This window comes from Coregonus clupeaformis, chromosome 18, assembly GCF_020615455.1.
Source record: "Coregonus clupeaformis isolate EN_2021a chromosome 18, ASM2061545v1, whole genome shotgun sequence".
NCBI classification, from domain to species: Eukaryota; Metazoa; Chordata; class Actinopteri; order Salmoniformes; family Salmonidae; genus Coregonus; species Coregonus clupeaformis.
In genome coordinates this window covers 4,322,074-4,336,558 of record NC_059209.1, presented here as the reverse complement: position 1 = coordinate 4,336,558, position 14,485 = coordinate 4,322,074, and the positions used below count along the sequence as shown (strand labels likewise).

At 47.3% G+C, this 14,485-nt stretch overlaps 1 protein-coding gene across 7 annotated transcripts in view; it reads left to right on the top strand.

The window, feature by feature from the left end:
- The window catches only part of ctnnd1 (catenin (cadherin-associated protein), delta 1), a 41,603-nt gene extending 28,904 nt beyond the window's left edge, over positions 1-12,699 (top strand). For 3 of the 7 annotated variants that reach the window (XM_045226721.1, XM_045226725.1, XM_045226727.1), the window contains 11 exons: positions 1,182-1,293; positions 2,132-2,149; positions 5,460-5,525; positions 5,994-6,121; positions 6,520-6,670; positions 6,810-7,005; positions 9,305-9,501; positions 10,072-10,122; positions 10,243-10,325; positions 11,422-11,476; positions 11,834-12,699. In XM_045226721.1, coding sequence (XP_045082656.1) covers positions 1,182-1,293; positions 2,132-2,149; positions 5,460-5,525; positions 5,994-6,121; positions 6,520-6,670; positions 6,810-7,005; positions 9,305-9,501; positions 10,072-10,122; positions 10,243-10,325; positions 11,422-11,476; positions 11,834-11,895 — 1,119 coding nt within the window. In that variant the 3' untranslated portion in view covers positions 11,896-12,699. Of the gene's footprint in view, positions 1-1,181; positions 1,294-2,131; positions 2,150-5,459; positions 5,526-5,993; positions 6,122-6,519; positions 6,671-6,809; positions 7,006-9,304; positions 9,502-10,071; positions 10,123-10,242; positions 10,326-11,421; positions 11,517-11,833 lie in introns of all 7 variants that reach the window. The other 4 variants (XM_045226723.1, XM_045226722.1, XM_041904292.2 and 1 more) reach the window with 4 other exon arrangements.
- Positions 12,700-14,485: the final 1,786 nt, after the last annotated feature.

Below are 14,485 nucleotides of genomic sequence, written 5' to 3'. Positions count from 1 at the left end.
CACACTTTAATAAAGCAACACGGCATATAGAAATGTTGAAACTGTTAATTACTGTTAGCAAAACAATGTCCATTACAGGCTAGAACACTTTACAATGCAAGAAGATAGCGGTAGCTTCCAGCTTTGTAGGAACATTTTCCTTGCTAGCTTACAGCTGAAGCTAACATCAATTCAATACCCTACTACCTTGTTTGTGATGACATTCAAACCATAACGAAAAATATTTCTGATTTCAAAGCTGATTGTAACCAAAACCTTTATTAATTCACTTCGTCTCTCCCGCCTCATTTCTTTCCCAGTCAAGATCATATTTGCTTGAGCTTTGAACTGACTGTGTGTGTAAATGATGTCATGGGTCTTAAAGAGACAGTGCACACTTTTATAAAATGAGATTGCTTCTTCTATGCAAATCTTGATTTACCCAGTTTATCAATAGAGATTTACCATTCAAATAAATGATTACCATTATGTTGTTATGGAGTTAGATTAGTAAAAAAACTAATTAAAATTGATTGTATAATTGATTCATTAACGCATACATTCAAAAATCAAACATTTAAAATGTAATGATATTGAACTCGAAGATCTGTCTGGATCAAGTGCCATTCTGTGACTTTGGCCATGGTATCGTTTTTTTGCCATGGTATCGTTTTGGTACTGTATCGAGTATCATGATACTAAACCTGGTATCTGTATCGCAGTCGAAATTCTGGTATCGTGACAACACTTTTCACAGTTCTGAAAGTAGCGCTCACGAGCCAAAAGTGGTCCCTGAAAATTGCGTACTACGTCACATATGCATAGACATGTGCACCACGTCACTGCTCTCTCTCTCTCACTCTGTTGTGTGTGCATCTTGCTAGCTGTCACTCAAATGACGAGGGGCTGAAGCTCATTGGCTAGAACTTGAATTGCTAGGGTGTTGGCCCACATGGGGTAAAATGTAGGGAAAATGGCGCAGCACAGCTTCCAGAAAAATATGCTTTCAAACTAGGGATTTCGTGGCTAATTGAAGTAAGACAGTAATTCTGCTCATAGATTATGAATGCATGAAGTACATATTGACACATCAGCCCAAAGCGGGAGGGTTAAAAAATTACTTAGGAGTCAGCAAAGTTCCGGAGCATGTCTTTAAATAAGCAATATTATACTATATAATTCTAATTGTGATTTGACCTTAGGTGCACCGGGAGGTGCCGGGCGCTGAGCGCTACCAGGAAGCCATGTCCCTCAACCAGGGCCCCGCCCCCTCCACTGGAAAGACCAACCGCTTCAGCTCCCGCAGGGGCAAAGGTGGGTGTGTCTGTGTTCTCCTGTGTGAGAGTGTTTATATTATGTGTGTGGAAGACAGATGGAGAGTGAGAGTGATGTAATTGTTGACTTTAGAGTGTGTGTGTGTAGTATAGTGACAGTGTAGCAGGAAAGACAGACAGCAGACAGGTCTCTGTTTACCCCATCCTAAAGAATGGTCTCTGTTTACCCCATCCTAAAGAATGGTCTCTGTTTACCCCATCCTAAAGAATGGTCTCTGTTTACCCCATCCTAAAGAATGGTCTCTGATTACCCCATCCTAAAGAATGGTCTCTGTTTACCCCATCCTAAAGAATGGTCTCTGTTTACCCCATCCTAAAGAATGGTCTCTGATTACCCCATCCTAAAGAATGGTCTCTGTTTACCCCATCCTAAAGAATGGTCTCTGTTTACCCCATCCTAAAGAATGGTCTCTGTTTACCCCATCCTAAAGAATGGTCTCTGTTTACCCCATCCTAAAGAATGGTCTCACTCTATCCTTACTGTCTGTGTGTCTGATGTCTGTCTGTGATATAAATTATTTGTTTGTTTCTCTCTGACATTTTGTTTTTGATGGTTTGTCTTTGTGTGTCTCTGTGTGCTGGCATGCACATTAGTGTGTGTTTTTGCTGGGATAGTTTCTAATCTAAGCCTACAGTTGAGCTATGCTTGGTGCTTTGGTGGGAGGAGCTGTGGAGGTGTTTGGGTGGCTGGGTCACTACTGCTGTTCTCGCTCAGACTGAAATGAACTTCCTCCCTCCTTTCTCCTCTCCTTCCATCATTCCTCCCTCCCTCCATCCTCCTCCCTCGTTCTCCTCTCCTTCTTTCTGCTGTGGAACAGACGAGTGGTGTTCTAAAGGTAAGCTCTGACTCTTTGATGACCTCTGCTTGGCTGCTTGCTAGAGCATTAATTAGGACTGGCTAATGCTACTGTCAGTGTCCTAACTCTAATGCTACTGTGTCAGTCTCCTAACTCTAATGCTACTGTCAGTCTCCTAACTCTAATGCTACTGTCAGTCTCCTAACTCTAATGCTACTGTCAGTCTCCTAACTCTAATGCTACTGTCAGTCTCCTAACTCTAATGCTACTGTGTCAGTCTCCTAACTCTAATGCTTCTGTCAGTCTCCTAACTCTAATGCTACTGTGTCAGTCTCCTAACTCTAATGCTACTGTGTCAGTCTCCTAACTCTAATGCTACTGTCAGTCTCCTAACTCTAATGCTACTGTGTCAGTCTCCTAACTCTAATGCTACTGTGTCAGTCTCCTAACTCTAATGCTACTGTCAGTCTCCTAACTCTAATGCTACTGTGTCAGTCTCCTAACTCTAATGCTACTGTGTCAGTCTCCTAACTCTAATGCTACTGTGTCAGTCTCCTAACTCTAATGCTACTGTGTCAGTCTCCTAACTCTAATGCTACTGTGTCAGTCTCCTAACTCTATGCATGCATTGTCATGCTCTCTACCGTCCCGTAGAGGAGGATGAGTGTAACAGAGAAAGTGCACGTGTGAGCATGCGTGCTCCTACATAGCAGCTTTTTCAGTGGCTCACAGAGGTGTGTGGTTCTAGAGCACCATAGAGTGGGCAGAGTGTTCTAGAGCACCATAGAGTGGGCAGAGTGTTCTAGAGCACCATAGAGTGGGCAGAGTGACGAGGAAAGCAAAGGCTAGCTTTTTCAAACAGAAATTTGCATCCTGTAGCACTAACTCCAAAAAGTTTTGGGACACTAAAGTCCATGGAGAATAAGAGCACCTCCTCCCAGCTACCCACTGATGCTAGGAAACACCGTCACCATCGATAAATCTATGATAATCAAGAATTTCAATAAGCATTTTGCTACAGCTGGCAATGCATTCCACCTGGCTACCCCTACCCCGGCCACCAGCTCTGCACCCTCCGCTGCAACTTGCCCATGCCCCCCCCCCCGCTTTTCCTTCACCCAAATTCAGATAGCTGATGTTCTGAAAGAGCTGCAAAATCTGGACCCCTACAAATCAGCTGGGCTAGACAATCTGGACCCTTTCTTTCTAAAATTAGCCGCCGAAATTGTAGCAACCCCTATTACTAGCCTGTTCAACCTCTCTTTCGTATCGTCTGAGATCCCCAGAGATTGGAAAGCTGCCGCGGTCATCCCCCTCTTCAAAGGGGGTGACACTCTAGATCCAAACTGTTACAGACCTATATCCATCCTGCCCTGCCTTTCGAAAGTATTTGAAAGCCAAGTTAACAAACAGATCACAGACCATTTCGAATCCCACCGTACTTTCTCCGCTATGCAATCTGGTTTCCGAGCTGGTCATGGGTGCATCTCAGCCACGCTCAAGGTCCTAAACGATATAATAACCGCGATCAATAAAAGACAGTACTGTGCAGCCGTCTTTATCGACCTGGTCCAAGGCTTTTGACTCTGTCAATCACCGCATTCTTATTGGCAGACTAAATAGCCTTGGTTTCTCAAATGACTGCCTCGCCTGGTTCACCAACTACTTCTCAGAGTTCAATGTGTCAAATCACAGGGCCTGTTGTCTGGACCTCTGGCAGTCTCTATGGGGGTGCCACAGGGTTCAAATCTCGGGCCGACTCTATTCTCTGTGTAATCAATGATGTCGCTCTTGCTGCTGGTGATTCTCAGATCCACCTCAATGCAGACGACACCATTTTGTATACATCTGGCCCTTCATTGTGTTAACAAACCTCCAAATGAGCTTCAATGCCATACAACACTCCTTCAGTAGCCTCCAACTGCTCTTAAACGCTAGTAAAACTAAATGCATGCTCTTCAATCGAACGCTGCTTGCACCTGCCCACCCGACTAGAATCACTACTCTCGGCGGGTCTGACTTAGAATATGTGGAAAACTACAAATACCTAGGTGTCTGGTTAGACCGTAAACGCTCCTTCCAGAGTCACATTAAGCATCTCCAATCCAAAGTTAAATCTAGAATCGGCTTCCTATTTCGCAACAAAGCCTCCTTCACTCATGCTGCCAAAAATGCCCTCGTAAAACTGACTATCCTACCGATCCTTGACTTTGGCGATGTCATTTACAAAATAGCTTCCAACACTCTACTCAGCAAATTGTATGTAGTCTATCACAGTGCCATCCGTTTTGTCACTAAAGCTCCATATACTACCCACCATTGTGACCTGTACGCTCTCGTTGGCTGGCCCTCACTACATATTCGTCGCCAAACCCACTGGCTCCAGGTCATCTATAAATCACTGCTAGGCAAATCCCCGCCCAAACACAACCACCATCAGGTCCAACACCATTGGTCACCATAGCAACACCCACCTGTATTATGCGTTCCAGCAGGTATATCTCATTGGTCATCCCCAAAGCCAACACCTCCTTTGGCCGCCATTCCTTCCAGTTCTCTGCTGCAAATGACTGGAACGAACTGCAAAAATCTCTGAAGCTGGAGACACTTATCTCCCTCACTATCTTTAAGCATCAGTTGTCAGAGCAGCTTACCGATCACTGCACCTGTACACAGCCCATCTGTAATTAGTCCACCCAACTACTTCATCCCCATATTGTTATTTACATTGTTATTTATTTTGCTCATTTGCACCCCAGTATCTCTATTTGCACATCATCTTCTGCACATCTATCACTCCAGTGTTAATACTAAATTGTAATTATTTTGCACTATGGCCTATTTATTGCCTTACCTCCATAACTTACTACATTTGCACACACTGTATATAGATTTCTATTGTGTTATTGACTGTACGTTTTGTTTATTCCATATGTAACTCTGTGGTGTTGTTTTTATCGCACTGCTTTGCTTAATCTTGGCCAGGTCGCAGTTGTAAATGAGAACTTGTTCTCAACTGGCTTACCTGGTTAAATAAAGGTGAAATAAAAATAAATAAAAAGAGGGTTCTAGAGCCCCATAGAGTGGGCAGAGTGTTCTAGAGCCCCATAGAGTGGGCAGAGGGTTCTAGAGCCCCATAGAGTGGGCACAGTGTTCTAGAGCCCCATAGAGTGGGCACAGTGTTCTAGAGCCCCATGGAGTGGGCAGAGAGTTCTAGAGCCCCATGGAGTGGGCAGAGAGTTCTAGAGCCCCATAGAGTGGCAGAGAGTTCTAGAGCACCATAGTGTGGGCAGAGGGTTCTAGAGTGTTCTGTGTGTCTGTTCCTGAGTGTTCTGATGTTCTGTTGCAGGGAGAAATAATGAGGACGGAGCAGGAGATATGATTGACATTCCAAAGAGGACCACACCTGCCAAAGGTAACTCAATATAAAGTGTTGTCATGTAGACTAGAATATGAATCTTTCTCAGTTGTCTAAAAACATCTCTCCTGTCCACTTCTTTATTGTACTGATCTGAAAGAAGTGACCAGGTGAAAGCTCAGCCAGCCTGATGAGCTTCCATCACATTGTTATCACCTGTGTAGTTCTTTCAAAATCATGATGCTTTCAAGACAACATGTCAGTGATCGTCAGGTCTGAAAGTCAGAGCTCTAGGAGGAGGCCCGAGTTTCCGACTTGGAATTCCGAGTTAGATGACCGTTCAAAGTGATTTTTCCCAGTCGGAGCTAGTTTTTTCCCCCTGAGTTCCCAGTTGTCTTGAACGCACTGTCAGAGATTTGTGAATGCAGCATCAGTGCAGGTGAAAAGGAGAAGACCAGTGTCTACATGTTTCTGACTCCCCTCCGTACCTCCCTCCCTCCCTCCTCTCCGTCTGTGTGTGTCCAGGTTATGAGTTGTTGTTCCAGCCAGAGGTGGTGCGTGTCTACACCTCTCTGTTGAAGGAGAGTAAGAACCCCACCGTGCTGGAAGCCTCCGCCGGAGCCGTGCAGAACCTGTGTGCCGGACGCTGGACCGTGAGTCAACCACAACACCATCACACACCTTGAGACACCACGGCCTGTTACTTTAACCCAAACACAACCACCATCAGGTCCGACACCACCACACATCCCTTTCAGCCTCCTTCCTTGGCCTCTAACAAAGACACAGCCCTTTACACCTGAACCGTAAGTCAACCACAGTATAATCGCAAACTCCACCTTCAACCAAGACAGCACCTTTCTAGACCCTTATTAAACCACAGTCTAGTACTCAAAACAGTCTGTCCATTTCCTGAACACAACACTAATGCCAACTCTAGAATAATCATTCATCTGTATTTATTCTCTCTCTCTCTCTCTCTCTCTCTCTCTCTCTCTGTCTCTCTCTGTATGGGCGGTATATCTGTGTTAATTCTCTCTCTCTCTCTCAGTATGGGCGGTATATCCGTGCGTTGTTGCGTCAGGAGAAGGGTCTTCCCATGATGACAGAGCTGTTGGCCCATGGTAACGACCGGGTGGTCAGGGCCATGTCTGGAGCTCTGAGGAACCTGGCTATTGACGCACGCAACAGAGACCTGCTGGGTTAGTGGTGTTTGTGTGGAACTGTTCAACCGTACTCATTTGTTTTTCACTCCCTCTTTCTCTCTCTCGCTCTCTCTCTCTGAGCTAACCTGTGTGTTTACATACTATAGCTATTAATCTCGACCTCTTGTCTCTCTAGGTAAACATGCAGTTCCCCACCTGGTATCCAACCTGCCTGGTGGGGGTCAGAGCCAGCCTGTGAGGGCTCTGTCAGAGGAGACGGTGGTGTCTGTACTGAGCACCCTTCATGAGGTACTGGGCTCCAGCCTGGACGCTGCCAAGCTCCTCAGAGCCTCGCAGGGCATCGAGAGACTGGTGCTCATCAATAAGGACAGGTAAGATGGAGTGTGTGTGTGTGTGACAAAAAAGAGGTTCATGTGTCTATATCCATCAGTAAGGATGGGGTTTAACAGGAGTGTCAAACTCAATCGCTGGTGGGCTGAGGGCCGGCAGGATAACTCTCCTCCCTTGTACTGATCAATTAGACAGGAATTGAAAGGAAATACCAAAAAAAAACAAAAGAGCCATGTCCCTCCAGAGATAAAGTTGAACTCCCCTGGGGGGCCAGTATGAAAATGTATGCACTCACTAACTGTAAGTCGCTCTGGATAAGAGCGTCTGCTAAATGACTAAAATGTAAAATGTAACTCCCCTGGGGTGGACTGGGTGTGGAGTTGAACTCCCCTGGGGTGGACTGGGTGTTTAGTTTAACTCCCCTGGGGTGGACTGGGTGTGGAGTTGAACTCCCCTGGGGTGGACTGGGTGTTTAGTTTAACTCCCCTGGGGTGGACTGGGTGTGTAGTTGAACTCCCCTGGGGTGCACTGGGTGTGTAGTTGAACTCCCCTGGGGTGGACTGGGTGTTTAGTTTAACTCCCCTGGGGTGGACTGGGTGTGTAGTTGACCTCCCCTGGGGTGGACTGGGTGTTTAGTTGAACTCCCCTGGGGTGGACTGGGTGTTTAGTTTAACTCCCCTGGGGTGGACTGGGTGTTTAGTTGAACTCCCCTGGGGTGCACTGGGTGTGTAGTTGAACTCCCCTGGGGTGGACTGGGTGTGTAGTTTAACTCCCCTGGGGTGGACTGGGTGTGTAGTTGAACTCCCCTGGGGTGGACTGGGTGTTTAGTTGAACTCCCCTGGGGTGGACTGGGTGTGGAGTTGAACTCCCCTGGGGTGGACTGGGTGTTTAGTTGAACTCCCCTGGGGTGCACTGGGTGTGTAGTTGAACTCCCCTGGGGTGCACTGGGTGTGTAGTTGAACTCCCCTGGGGTGCACTGGGTGTGTAGTTGAACTCCCCTGGGGTGGACTGGGTGTGGAGTTGAACTCCCCTGTGGTGGACTGGGTGTTTAGTTGAACTCCCCTGGGGTGGACTGGGTGTTTAGTTGAACTCCCCTGGGGTGGACTGGGTGTTTAGTTGAACTCCCCTGGGGTGCACTGGGTGTGTAGTTGAACTTCCCTGGGGTGGACTGGGTGTCTAGTTGAACTCCCCTGGGGTGGACTGGGTGTTTAGTTGAACTCCCCTGGGGTGCACTGGGTGTGTAGTTGAACTCCCCTGGGGTGGACTGGGTGTTTAGTTGAACTCCCCTGGGGTGGACTGGGTGTTTAGTTGAACTCCCCTGGGGTGGACTGGGTGTTTAGTTGAACTCCCCTGGGGTGGACTGGGTGTCTAGTTGAACTCCCCTGGGGTGCACTGGGTGTTTAGTTGAACTCCCCTGGGGTGGACTGGGTGTGTAGTTGAACTCCCCTGGGGTGGACTGGGTGTCTAGTTGAACTCCCCTGGGGTGGACTGGGTGTGTAGTTGAACTCCCCTGGGGTGGACTGGGTGTGGAGTTGAACTCCCCTGGGGTGGACTGGGTGTCTAGTTGAACTCCCCTGGGGTGGACTGGGTGTGGAGTTGACCTCCCCTGGGGTGGACTGGGGGTGTCTCCTATGGTTTTGTTTTGTGGGGTATTTCTATCACCTCTTTCTATTTGATGCTGTTTCTCTTTCTGAGTCCTCTAGTTCTCTCTCTCTCTCTTTCTGAGTCCTCTAGTTCTCTCTCTCTTTCTGGGTCCTCTAGTTCTCTCTCTCTCTCTTTCTGAGTCCTCTAGTTCTCTCTCTCTCTCTGAGTCCTAGTTCTCTCTCTCTCTCTCTCTCTCTCTCTCTGAGTCCTAGTTCTCTCTCTCTCTCTTTCTGAGTCCTCTAGTTCTCTCTCTCTCTTTCTGAGTCCTCTAGTTCTCTCTCTCTCTCTCTCTTTCTGAGTCCTCTAGTTCTCTCTCTCTCTCTCTCTTTCTGAGTCCTCTAGTTCTCTCTCTCTCTCTCTCTTTCTGAGTCCTCTAGTTCTCTCTCTCTCTCTCTCTCTCTCGCTCTCTTTCTGAGTCCTCTAGTTCTCTCTCTCTCTGAGTCTTCTAGTTCTCTCTCTCTTTCTGAGTCCTCTAGTTCTCTCTCTCTCTTTCTGAGTCCTCTAGTTCTCTCTCTCTCTTTCTGAGTCTAGTTCTCTCTCTTTCTTATACTCTTTATAAATGGAACTGTTTTAAGCTGTAGACTCCCCCTGGTAGTAACCGGTCAGAGCGAGAGGTGCGTGGGTAAGTCCTGCTACTCCAGATGGTGTCTAACCCTCCTCTCTCTCTCTCTCTCTCGCTCTCGCCCTCCCCCCTAGTAACCGGTCAGAGCGAGAGGTGCGTGGTGCAGGCCTGATACTCCAGTTAGTTTGGGGCTATAAGGAGTTGAGGAAGACCCTGGAGAAGGATGGCTGGAAGAAGACAGACTTCATGGTGAATCTCAACCCCCCCAACAACTCCCAGCCCCGGGTCAACGGAGGATATGAAGACAGCACGCTGCCGCTCATAGACAGGGGTGAGACAGACCATAGATCTAGATACACGTACTAAGAGGTCTTCACAGGTCTACCTGAATATCTGAGACCCGACTCCGGAACTAAGCGGGTCTGAGTCCAAAATTCGAACTCGTCCGTCGGGTCTGGGTTGGATCCATGTTTGATTGTCATGGGTCTCTGGTCTATGTAACTACAGCTGATGGACCAGACCGGACCCGACCGGACCACGGCTCTGAATAGACTATAGCTGTCGTATTCAATGTTTTTCCCCCCAGAATTTCTCACAACCCACACCCCACCACAAATCAAATGACACAACCCTAAAATGGGTAAATTTCGATTTTTACATCAACAAAATAACCTTTTATTCATTACATTTTCATCTCTCCGATAAATGAATGTACTCAATAAAATTATAAAATGGTGTTTTTCAAATTATTTCTCAAGAGTTTGTATATTATACCAATCTGTACTCTAAATTAAAAACAAAAAACATGAATTTTTTTGAATGTGGCGACCCCAGTCACCCAACCACTGCCTATAACCACACACTATCAGTCTATCATCCTGTGACTGTGTTTGTTTGTCAGGAGGAGGAAACAGAGAGAGAGACATGATTCCACTAAATGATATGGGACCAGGTATGTCTGAGCACACACACACTCACACACACACACTCACACACACACACACACATACACACACACACACACACACACACACACACACACAGTTGTTAACAGCCCTTGGCTGTCTTCCAGATGCCTACTCCACACTGGACCAGAGGGGGAGGAAGAACACTCTGGACGCAACACTCGAGCCTGCTGACAAAGACACAGCACAGGTACACACACACACACACACAGAGCATGTTCTCACACGTCTCACTAAATACTGTGGTTAGCTTCTTTTCTCACAAACGATTTCTCACTTAACTTCCCCTCAACTTCTTCTGACACTAACCCACTTTATCAACCCTCCCCCTCTCTCTCTCGCCCTCTCTCTCTCCCTTGTTATCACATTCTTCTTGTCTTCATATTGTTATTTCTGAACACACCCTTCTGTCTGTCACTTTCTCTCTGCCCCCTCTGCCCCCTCTGCTTCAACCCACCACCTCTCTGTTACCACCTCTCTGTTACCACCTCTCTGTTACCACCTCTCTGTTACCACCTCTCTGTTACCACCTCTCTGTTACCACCTCTCTGTTACCACCTCTCTGTTACCACCGCTCTGTTACCACCTCTCTGTTACCACCTCTCTGTTACCACCTCTGTTACCACCTCTCTGTTACCACCTCTCTGTTACCACCGCTCTGTTACCACCGCTCTGTTACCACCGCTCTGTTACCACCGCTCTGTTACCACCGCTCTGTTACCACCTCTCTGTTACCACCTCTCTGTTACCACCGCTCTGTTACCACCGCTCTGTCACCACCGCTCTGTCACCACCGCTCTGTCACCACCTCCCTGTCACCACCTCCCTGTCACCACCTCCCTGTCACCACCTCCCTGTCACCACCGCCCTGTCACCACCGCCCTGTTACCACCGCCCTGTTACCACTGCTCTTCCTCTTCCTTCTCTTCCCTCTTCTCCCTCCCCCCTTTTCTCGCTCTCCTCTCCTCCTAACTACCCTCATCTCTCCTCTCATTGTCTCTCCCCTCATCTCTCCCCACCTTGTCTCTCTCCATCTTGTCTCTCTTCCCTCCACCCCCTCTCGAACTACCCCTCCTCCCCCTTCTCTCTTTCTCCCCCTCCTCCCCCTTCTCTCTTTTCCTCCCTCCTCCCCCTTCTCTCTTTCTCCCCCTCCTCCCCCCTTCTCTCTTTTCCTCCCTCCTCCCCCTTCTCTCTTTCTCCCCCTCCTCCCCCCTTCTCTCTTTTTCTCCCTCCTCCCCCTTCTCTCTTTCTCTCCCTCCTCCCCCCTTCTCTCTTCCCCCTCTCAGGGAGGGCTGTATGAGGAGAGGCGGGACTCTGTTCCTCTCATGGACTCTTATGACGGTTAGGCCACACCCCCTCACACACTGCATGTGAGTGCATGGTATGTGTGTCCACTGACTGAACACCTGCCTTTCTCACTAAACCGCATGGCCTAACCTGTGTCCATTGGATTGGTTTGTTCTTTCTTGCTCCCTCTGCTGGTGAATTGTATATTTGATGTAGTATGTTGTTGATCTTGTGTCTTGATGTTTGTTCATTTGTTCCATGTCTGTTCCGTGTCTGTGTCCTCTCAATCCTCTAAGCTTATACAGCTGGTTTATGAGTGGCACTCGTACAACAAATATTGCACATGGTATTAACCCCTCTCTCTCTCTCTCTCGCTCCACACCCTCTCTCTCCTTTCTTGTCTTCCCACAGAGAAACTGATAGTGTGCATCACTAGAAGAGAGCAGCCTCTTCCAGCCTACTGCCCCTGCTGAACCTCTGGACACAACACTGACTCCACTAGGACTGGACTCTCTCTCCTTCTGTCTCTCTCCCGTTTTCTGACTATTTTTCTCTCTTTTCTTTCTCTCTCTCTCGCCCCTTCTCTCTTTCTCTCTCCTCTCTCATTTTCTGACTCACTCTCTTCATCTCTCTTTTTCCCGCTATCACTCTCGGGTTCTGTGACATAAGCCACTTGCATGACCTCCAGCCTTCCTCACCTCCCTACTCTCTTTCTATCTCTCTGTCCCTCTCTCCCTATCTCTCCATATCTCTCTCTATCTCTCTGTCCCTCTCTCCCTATCTCTCCCTATCCCTCTGTCTTGCATTCCTCTCTTTAGACACAGACAGACTTGTATCCACTAAAGGAACACTATGGACTCCTGACATCCTCATGACATCCCTTCTACCTGTCAACACTACTATGACACAAGACCACATCCTATTTAGTAACCCCTCCCATCCACAGTGACACACTAATGACTCACCTTTGAACTCACCTAGAAGCTCCTCCAACACTACACTAACTCCTCCCACCACAATACGGACAGTTGTGACTTCATCTCGGAACTGGGAACGTTCACCACCACAGTAGCAAAGCTAATCAAAAGGGAACTGTTGGAATGGGATTCAAACTGTAACTGAACTTAAACTGACAAACCGCTTTTTTTACTGGAATGGTTAAAACCACATTTCTGGAAGTGACCGTGACGATTTCCAGTCAAGGTTTTTTTCTTGTGATAACTAATTACCACTAAACTTCTGCTGTGTTCCAACAAAGAATCAATGTTTGTTCTACTGCCGGTGTTGTTTTCGTATTTGTTTGAAGTGTGATTGCTGAGTTGTGGTTCTAACAACAGTGATGTACACATGCCAAACTACACACCACTATTGCAGTAACTTTATACTAAAGAGTATTTCTGAACACTTCTTCTCTTCACAGAGCCTTGCTACAGGTATACTGGAAGGCTTTGCTGTTAACTATGACCACATTGTTAAGTTATGTGAGGGGGAAGGAGGTGAGAGCATATTTTGGCTTCTAACTGAATCGTACCCCAGACCAGGTTATGTCCCAAATGGCACACTGTTCCTTACATCAGGGTTATCCAACCCTGTTCGTGGAGAGCTACCCTCCTGTAGATATTCACTCCAACCCTGTTCCTGGAGAGCTACCCTCCTGTAGATATTCACTCCAACCCTGTTCCTGGAGAGCTACCCTCCTGTAGATTTTCACTCCAACCCTGTTCCTGGAGAGCTACTCTCCTGTAGTTTTTTCTCTAACCCCAGTTGTAACTAACCTGATCCAGCTAATTATTAGAATGAGGTGCGCAAGATTAGGATTGGAGCGAACCTACAGGACGGTAGCTCTCCAGGAACAGGGTTGGAGTGAACCTACAGGACGGTAGCTCTCCAGGAACAGGGTTGGAGTGAACCTACAGGACGGTAGCTCTCCAGGAACAGGGTTGAGTGAACACAGGCGGTAGCTCTCCAGGAACAGGGTTGGAGTGAACCTACAGGACGGTAGCTCTCCAGGAACAGGGTTGGAGTGAACCTACAGGACGGTATCTCTCCAGGAACAGGGTTGGAGTGAACCTACAGGATGGTAGCTCTCCAGGAACAGGGTTGGGCAGCCCTGCCCTATATATAGTGCACTACGTAAGGAATAGGGTTCCATATGGGATGCTGCCCAAATTGTAATCCTGACCCACCAACAATTTTGCCTACTTAGTCCTTGCAGTGGTTACCACGGGAACACCGGCTCTGTACTCGCCTTCTGCTGCTGTCTGTTGTGATGTCGCAGTGTTGTGGCAAAGGATTGTGGGAAAGTAAGTAGTTTGACGACCACTTTAACATTTTAGACGTGGGTCTTGCGTCACAGAACATTCTGATAGTCTGTTCTGCACAGTATATTTCTATGATTTTTCAGCCGTGTAGAATAGACCAGTGAACCGTTTCGGCTCTATACAATACATTTCTATCTGTATCACTCTTTAGCGTCATTGTTATACCCTACTGAATAAGCCCCTTTTTCAACTCCCTCTTGTTCTAATGATTCTCCTGAAGCTTTGGGAGAAATCACAGATTTGATTGTTGATCCAGTGAGTGCATTTCTTTCTATCTGCAAATCTATATATATATATATGAATCTGTAAATATGTGATCGCCTTTAACTAACGTCTGTGTGGCTATTGGCTAACTGGAGTGCCTCGTTCGTTGATTGGTCTAATGGGGGGGGGGAATTGGTGTTTTTAAGGTGGGGTGGTGCCCTGGTGATATCATTCACTAGCAGCAACATTCCAGAACATTGCATCCAAATGGAATGTATAGAACAGTTTTGTGTTCCGCATAATAAAACAATGGAATGTATAGAGTTGATATGATTGATTCTCTGCATATGGAACCGAGAGAACCATGCCAGTGCCATACATTCCATGTCAGACTTGCAACATTCTGGAGTGTTCCGGCCTACTGAACCTACGCCTGGGTGTCCATCTACCCTGCTAGACTGGCTGGTGTCCATGGAGACCATAGAACAGAACACTGAGGGGAGAGGACACATTTAGCTGGTTGTTTCCCCCCAGACAG